At 37.5% G+C, this 9231-nt stretch overlaps 1 protein-coding gene across 1 annotated transcript in view; it reads right to left on the bottom strand.

The window, feature by feature from the left end:
- Positions 1-4794: 4794 nt before the first annotated feature.
- Positions 4795-9231, bottom strand: part of hs6st1b (heparan sulfate 6-O-sulfotransferase 1b) — an 83725-nt gene continuing 79288 nt past the window's right edge. Inside the window, exon 2 of the mRNA XM_016242209.1 lies at positions 4795-6171. Within this exon, the coding sequence (XP_016097695.1) occupies positions 5469-6171 (703 nt within the window). The 3' untranslated portion in view covers positions 4795-5468. The remainder of the gene's footprint in view (positions 6172-9231) is intronic.

The following is a 9231-nucleotide window of genomic DNA, read 5'->3' as shown; positions in this document are numbered from 1 at the left end:
GCAATCAGATTTCATCAAAAATATCTTAGTTTGTGTTCTGAAGATGTATGAAGGTCTTACGGTTTCGGAACGACATAAGGATGAGTAATTAATGACAGAATTTTATTTTTTTTGGGTGAACTAACCCTTTAAAGTTCCTCACCTTCTTATTCTTGTAACAAGTCCGAGTCATTGCAGTGAATCAGTTAATCGTAAACGATCTTTCGATTCGTTTCCAATCAGATTTCATCAAAAATATCTTAGTTTGTGTTCTGAAGATGTATGAAGGTCTTACGGTTTCGGAACGACATAAGGATGAGTAATTAATGACAGAATTTTATTTTTTTGGGGTGAACTAACCCTTTAAAGTTCCTCACCTTCTTATTCTTGTAGCAAGTCCGAGTCATTGCAGTGAATCAGTTAATCGTAAACGATCTTTCGATTCGTTTGGACGGATCATCATGAGACATTTTAATACCTCACTTTAAAAATGGCAGATGTTTTAGCACGTGAAAAGTCAAAGCAGACAAAAAGTATTTCCTCATTCAAGGGCATACTTTGAAAATGCCATCTGACACAAATATTTGGACACTTTTATGTTCCAGGATTGCTTTTTTTATTTTATTTTTTTTATTAAATGTGTCAAATTAAAAAAAAAAGTCTTTGAAATATTGACTTTTAAAATTAAAATGTTATTTATTTTTTAAAATAAAAAGTTAGTGTTCTTGGTAAACAAGGTTAGTGAAAAACTTAGTCTGAGACACAAAGAAAATAAATAAATTAAAGAAAAATAAATGTACATTATTAATAATTTTCTTGTGTCTCATTGTGTATATCTGTGTTTGGTTGCCATCCTGTTAAATACCCCCAATGAAATGAATCACAAACAAAAGGACAAGGAGCATGTGACAAAACTAAACCTACAGCGCCATCTTATGGACATTCAGCACTTACCATCACAGATAATTGTCATCATTTGAGCAGGCATTGACCTCATCTGATGCGAATGTCCATCTAGAGTCTTGTGGCCATTAAGGCTAAATTAATTTCACACCAGAAAGTAATTTTCATGTCACACAAACCCATACATACTCCCTGTATCTGAATAAGTGTGCTTTGGATTTATGTTATATGTTTCAGGTCAAAGAACATCCAGATCGAAGGACAATGCCAAGATGGCAGATATAGTATGGAAACAAATGGGAAGTATTCATTCTACACACCTGCAGACCTGAAGAACTCTTTCTCAACAGCCAAAAAGTAAGTTATATTAACTTAACAGTAAATATTCTGCGAGTACGGGAGTTTAGACGATTTCCTACACAAATATATACATAGACCGACATAAACAGATACATACAGATGATGTACCAACACAAACATATCACAAACATATTAACTAGAAAAAAATAACTACAAACCCAACTTACATCAAATCAGTGCCGTTATTTGTCCTATAGTGCTCTCTAGTGTCCATGAAGATCATAGCTTATTTTTCAGTGTTGGGTTGAAATTAAATGAATAATCACTGGTGGGTCTGATGGTTAGGCCATATTGCAGTCTGCTTTTCAGGCACATGTGATTCTGAACCAACAGCTTTAGCACATTTCCTTGATTTGATTATATAGGTACGTATGCAGAACATGCAGAAGCACTCAAGCCTAAATATATGATTCAATTAAATGAATGGCTTAAATCAGATTTTGGTTGGTTGTGTTGGATGGAGAGAAGTGATATGATCTGTAGTCTTACTGAATCAAAAGCTGTGTATGAGAAAATGCAATCTTTTTTGGGGTGCCGCTGACACACTTGTGATAAGGAAAACAAGGCAAATGTGATTTAAGGGGCTACTAGTCCCTGATGACTTTTGATTTATCTGACTGATCACTATTGACAGAAAGCTGGTGCTTGAAGTTAAGCAAGTGCAATTGTAACATTATATGAAATATAGCCAAAGTACAATAACTATTTTCTGTTTTAATATTTTAAAATGTATTCCTATGATGGCAAAGCTGAATATTCAGCAGCCATTACTCCAGTTGTCAGTGTCACATGATCCTTCCGAAATCATTTTAAAGATTCTTTGTTGAATGGAAAGTTAACATTTTTAAAAAAATAATATAAAATAAAATAATAAAAAAAACAGCATTTATTTGAATTTTTTTTTCTAAAATTGTGAAAGTCTCTACAGTCAGTTTGATCAATTTAATGCATCTTTGCTGAAAAGTATATTATTATTATTAAAATCCTAATGACTTTGGTGCTGTAGCTTCAGTTTTTTATTTATTTATTGCATTTGCTTGTCCAGATAGTTGAAGAATGGTTTTGGGACATGAAGTAGCTCCAGCAATTATCTATTTATTTATTTTAATATCCTGAGATCTGTTGTAATTAAGATGTTTGTGTTTAATGGTATCATACTGTAGTTTTTTTGTTGTTGTTGTTGTCAATATTAAAGAATTTAAGGTTGGCCCTTAAGTGGTGACCCAATTCAGTAACAAACCTCTAATAATTTAAAGTAGTCTGGATGTTTAAAAAAAAAATTCATACATATGTAGCATAGATTTGTTCATGATTTTTAAAGACAAACAGATGTCACATCCATGTTAACATCTGCCTGAGTGGACTAGCTTCTTCAACGTGACCATTTATATTACTATACTAAATGCTTGATTATTTTATGAGTAGCTATATTGTCTTCATATTTTGCTTTCAAAACAGACCGCACTTTTATTGGACATATGCAAGAGTGATGCAACTTTAGGCTGTGGTGCAACATTGTCCCTTGTAAACCTCTGAAGTCCATGTTGGTCTTTAGTTTCGAACACAACACAAAAGCCAATCCCACCGGTCTCACAAAGAACAATAAAAACAACGAGTGAGGTAAGTGGCCGTCCCTGTGCTTCTGCTGGGCTGGATCTCTGTGGTTACAGCAGAGCAGTGTCATGAGCGTCTCAGAGGAACAGCAGATGATTTCAGCTCCACTCTCAGGGGAACACAAACTGCGACATGGAGGGGAAGAAAGACCCACAGGTTTGGCCACCTGAGAAAAATACTTTTTTTTTTAAAGATACAATTGTTATATATAAATTGTACAGAATCAGTCACAACAAATCTTATTGACCTGGTAAGACTGCTGTACTGAAATATGACAATTAATGAATATATTTTAAATGACTCTTGTTTGAGATTCACTCATGGTTTGTAACTGAAAACTGTTGAGTCAGGCAAAAAGTAATGACAAAATTGTCCTCCACAGGAAATGTGTCATAACATCGAGCCTGTTCCCAGGACACTGAGCGCACACACACACACACACCCTCTAAAAGATAATTAACACTCGGGAGAGAGCTGCTGATTAACTCAAACAACAGAAACACTGTTTTGTAAGACAGGGAGGAAACCTGTGATTGTTCCAACACTTTCACACAAAGCTGTTGGGTTTCCTGAGATTAAAGTGTTTTAAGGGCTAAATTTCAGAGTGTTCAGGTGAATGTAATTAAATAATGTTATACCATTCGGAATTCAAATGTTTTTGCTGTAAATATCAAAGCACAGTGTTAGCCACATCATCAAGGTATGCTACAATGCGATAAAACTATAAAATATATATACACTACCAGTATGTTACTCTACCATCCAAATGCTTGGTGTCAGTAAGATTAAAAAAAAATACAATTAATGTTACTCTGCAAGGATGCATTAACTTGAACAGAAATGACAAAAGATTTCAATTAAAAAACAGATGCGATAAAACTATAAAATATATATACACTACCAGTATGTTACTCTACCATCCAAATGCTTGGTGTCAGTAAGATTTAAAAAAAATACAATTAATGTTACTCTGCAAGGATGCATTAACTTGAACAGAAATGACAAAAGATTTCAATTAAAAAACAAAACGGTCTTTTGAACTTTCTATTCATCAAAAAATCCTGAAAAAAGGATTCATGGTTTCCACAAAAACTGCAACATTGTTATTATTAGAATTATTTATTTAGAGAGGTTTCTTAAGCAGCAAATGAGCATATTAGAATTATTTCTGAAGGAACATGTGACACTGAAAAACATTTAACACAACACCACATAATAACACATTAAAGTAAAACGAATTAACCATGTCTTAAAAATGGGAAATAACTTTTTATTGGTAATTTTAAAGATCTAGGTGTCATGAATAACAGAAATACTCACAGTAATGAACATTGTTGGGAAGCAAACTCAAGACACCTCAAATATATTCAATATACACTTGTACACATTAACGTACACACACACACACACACACACACACACAAAGCAACAGTCACACTTTCCTCACCAATCTCTTGATTTTAATCAGCATTGATCTCCATATTCTGACAGAGAGACAGACGGAACATATGATCAATTCTTCACTCTTTTCCCATAGGCATTTTTAAAATGGCTCTAAACATGGCTTCAATAGCAGTCTGTTTATTCTGAGTTTAAGCTGGAGGGAAGTGTGAAGATGCGAGTTAAGGAGTCTCCGTAGACGCAGAGCCAAACGAGATCTATCTGTGAGGGATGTCAAGCCCCAACATGCTCAGTGCAAGTTCAATTAACACGTTTTCAATGCGTGCAAACTTAATTAACAAGGGCGAATGTTGACGTGAATCCTGATTGGTAAATGGAGAGAAGGGTTTTGTTCATTCAAAGTACGTGATTTACAATGCAAAATGTGGGCATACTGCACTGCATTATGGGTAAAAGGATCACAGCAAATGTGCAAAAACAAACACATACAGTGCATACTGTAACATGGTTAAAAAGCAAACAAAACATGTTGGCGTAATCGTTTTTTGGGTATCAGTACTACAGTTGGATACGTCTGTCAGGAATGGCTTTCCAATACAATCTCAAGGGATTATGGGAATCTGTTTGGGAATCGACACTCAAAGGGGAAAAAAACGATAAAAACACTCCTGGAAATTGGGACTCTTTTGTCTTATATATATTAAGATACATCTATAAAATCATACTCACAACACCTGTTAGTAATTTTCAACCACTTGTGACTGGCTCCATCCACTTCACACCAGGTTTAAAAAAGGCAATCAACGATATATACATATTTATATATATGTATATAAAAACAATCTTTATATTTTCCTAAAGAGTTCATAGATTCTCAGATATTCATGTGAATCAGATATTAAAACCTGTTTGTTCGTTTCAGTCACTCTTTTTGAGAAACACTGCAGCACGGAGGTCGAGGAAAAACTTTGTGGCACAAACAAAAATCGATAATAATTTAATATTAATGTTATGCCATAACTTTTGTTTAAAAAAGGCCTATGAGATGCGGCACTAAGCGAAACGCTCACAGACTCATTTCTTGAACATTCCTGGTCCCATATTCCCGTTTAAAGTATGGGACGTTGAACTCTCCCATCTGGGAATGGATATTCCCCCTCTCCTCTCTTGTAACTGTCTCTTTTTTGGTCTCTCTGGAGAGGGGTGGGTGGTTACCATCCATTGATGATGTGATTCATGTAGTCCTCGGTTGGCAGGCGTGCCGTACCCTCTCCTCCGGCTCCATCCTCTCGGAACGGGCTGTGGAAAGACGCTTGTCCTCTCAGTAGTCTCTGCTCCCGGCGGTCCAGCATGTGCTTGTACTGGTAGCGTTGCTGAAACAGGTCTTTGGCATAGTCGTACAGCTTCATGTCCAGGTCGTTGAGCTCCTCGATGCGCTGTATCGTGTTGTTATCCAGGTCCACGCCGGCCGCCCGCGTGCTGTTGTACTGCATGAAGGGCCGGATGAACTTGAGGTGGAAGGTGCGCTCGAACAAGTACTGTGTCTTCCGCTGGAACTCTGTCAGGCCGAAGAAAGCCATGTCTCGTAGGTTTTTCTTGGCTGATTCGAGCAGCAGCTGTGAGCGCCTCTTCTCAGGAACTGTGGAGAGGTTGTAGCATCCAACGAGGCTGAGGTCGGCCAGCATGCGTACTTGGCGGTTATTGGCGAGGTTGTAGGGGCAGTCCATGAACTGCTGCAAAGTGCACCCCGACCAGTCTGAGCCCTCGTAGCAGGGCGGCAACTCTTCGGGCGTTGGTGTCCGTCCGTCGCACATGTGCAGGGACGTCTTCCACGTTGCCCCCCGCTGGACGTGCCTCCATTCGCTAAGGTAGCGGGAAACGGGGTCTCTCAGTAGAGTGATGTAGTAGAACTTTCTGCAGGAAACAAGATAGGAGAACTCCATTAGTCATAAAACAAAACCAATGATATACAAGATTATGATAATATTTAAATGTATGCATTTGGCTGACTCTTTTATCCCAAGTGACTTTCATTGCATGGGAATTGAACCCATGACCTTTGCTGTTGGAGCTACTGTAAACTGCTCATATCATCAACAAAACATTCACAGTAGAACAAAGGAAAATCACAATCACAATGCAACCTGTATTGTGGCATACAGTCTACATGTCTACAACTTTATCCTAAAATTAATACTTTGTTTCCAAAGACAGGATGCAACAGGTGTAAACCGTGACTCAATAAATGCCTTTGCCACTGTCTTAATCCTTTCCCACCACTTCACATCCTGTCTGTTTCGATAGTCCTTTGATTGATGGAACAGCAATAAGATGAATCAGTTTCAATGAATGATTCAAAATATATATTTTTATGTATAGACATAAAATGCATACATTTAATAAATATAAGTAGCAAAATACTTGGTCAATGGTAAGTTTTGATTCACTTCAGTGATTTTCACCACACACAATACAAAATCATGTATGGCCATGCACACTTCCCTATTTAAAATTATTTAAATATCCAAAAACCACTAGAACAGTGTTATATATTTTGCTGACTTGTGCACTCACATTATCCCAAATGTTTCGAAGAATGTTTAAATCCAGAGAAATAAGCAATTTTAACTAGTGACACGGACCGTTTCCATAGTGTCATTGTGTCGCCTGCCAATGACGTCATACACCCTCGATTTCCGGTTTTGTTTTGTAGAAAACATGGAAACACCAAAGACGCTTTGGTAACACTTTACAATAAGGTTCATTAGTTAACTACATTAGTTAACATGAACTAATAATGAACTGCACTTATACAGCGTTTATTAATCTTTGTTAATGTTAATTTCAACATTTACTAATACATTATTAAAATCTTGTTAACATTAGTTAATGCACTGTGAACTAACATGAACATCTGTATTTTTATTAACTAACGTGAGCGTAGATTAGTAAATACAGTAACAAATGTATTGCTCATGGTTAGTTCATGTTAGTTAATATATTAACTAATGTTTAACTAATGAACCTTATTGTAAAGGGTTACCGACGCTTTAATATGCTGTGCGTTTTATTTGACAGGTGACGACCGCACAGAGTAGCATCATAACAGAACTTTCAAAATGTATCTAGTATGAAAAAACAGCGCTGCTTTGTTTTCCCCACATACGCACGACCGGAAGGAGCGGAAGCAGTTGACTGTGGCATAATAAAAGCTCCGCTGCTTTCGAGCCGCGTGTCGTGCTCTTTCAGCGGCCTCGTTTCGCTTCGACAGCTTTCAGCCTCACCCTGCTTCATTCTACTACGTTAATAAATCATTAGCTCATCCATGAACATGATTTCTGCCCGAGTCCCATCGGATTGCTTCGGCTGTGGGGATGAAGACGACAACTCCCATGATTCCACACGGTGTCATCAAACTACGCCTTTGTCTATTTGTTTATTTTGAATACGCACTCTCTAGTGGCGAAAATTACATATTGTGCCTTTAACAAGAGATGGAAAAATACCCATACATATGCAAACATCTTTAACAACCATTATATGAAGCTGAACTAAGTGAAATAAAAGGCATGGCTCAGAGTCTTTTAGTGAAAGGCTGTATTGAAGTTAGAGCAGTCAGATAATGATGGCGATGAAACCACCTCAAGAAAAATACTAGTTTTTACGCTGCTTACATGCACACTATAGGGACCTTTCCTGAAAATACACAACAAAATATCTTTACCAGAGCATTCTGCCACTCTGAGAATGCTACAGAGAGACAAGCCACAGGGAAAAGTGTGTTTCGTTGGAACCACGCAAAGGATTTGTGGAGTGGGAGGAAGACCAAGCACTGCCAACAAACTAGCAGGTGGTTTTCAACAGATTAATCTCGACCAAACTGACAACAGAGAGATTTAGCTCTCAATTACAAATTCAATGCCCCCCGTCACCACCCGCTCCAGCTGTGCTTCACCCTACATTACCTATTCACACCCCTGTGACCAAATGTGCCAAGGAAACAGATTCCCTCCAAAGTGCCCAAGAGCTGGTTATACAGTGGGTACGGAAAGTATTCAGACCCCCTTAAATTTTTCACTCTTTGTTATATTGCAGCCATTTGCTAAAATCATTTAAGTTAATTTTTTTCCTCATTAATGTACACACAGCACCCCATATTGACAGAAAAACACAGAATTGTTGACATTTTTGCAGATTTATTAAAAAAGAAAAACTGAAATATCACATGGTCCTAAGTATTCAGACCCTTTGCTCAGTATTTAGTAGAAGCACCCTTTTGATCTAATACAGCCATGAGTCTTTTTGGGAAAGATGCAACAAGTTTTTCAGGGGATCCTCTGCCATTCCTCCTTGCAGATCCTCTCCAGTTCTGTCAGGTTGGATGGTAAACGTTGGTGGACAGCCATTTTTAGAGACATACCTCTCTCACCAAGGCTCTTCTCCCCCGATAGCTCAGTTTGGCAGGACGGCCAGCTCTAGGAAGGGTTCTGATCGTCCCAAACGTCTTCCATTTAAGGATTATGGAGGCCACTGTGCTCTTAGGAACCTTAAGTGCAGCAGAAATGTTTTTGTAACCTTGGCCAGATCTGTGCATTGCCACAATTCTGTCTCTGAGCTCTTCAGGCAGTTCCTTTGACCTCATGATTCTAATTTGCTCTGACATGCACTGTGAGCTGTAAGGTCTTATATAGACAGATGTGTGGCTTTCCTAATCAAGTCCAATCAGTATAATAAAACACAGCTGGACTCAAATGAAGGTGCAGAACCATCTCAAGGATGATCAGAAGAAATGGACAGCACCTGAGTTAAATATATGAGTGTCACAGCAAAGGGTCTGAATACTTAGGACCATGTGATATTTCAGTTTTTCTTTTTTAATAAATCTGCAAAAATGTCAACAATTCTGTGTTTTTCTGTCAATATGGGGTGCTGTGTGTACATTAATGAGGAAAAAAAATTAACTGAAATGATTTT

This window comes from Sinocyclocheilus grahami, unplaced genomic scaffold (assembly GCF_001515645.1).
Source record: "Sinocyclocheilus grahami isolate Dianchi unplaced genomic scaffold, SAMN03320097.WGS_v1.1 scaffold648.1, whole genome shotgun sequence".
Classification (NCBI taxonomy): domain Eukaryota; kingdom Metazoa; phylum Chordata; class Actinopteri; order Cypriniformes; family Cyprinidae; genus Sinocyclocheilus; species Sinocyclocheilus grahami.
This window is presented reverse-complemented; position numbering and strand designations above follow the sequence as displayed.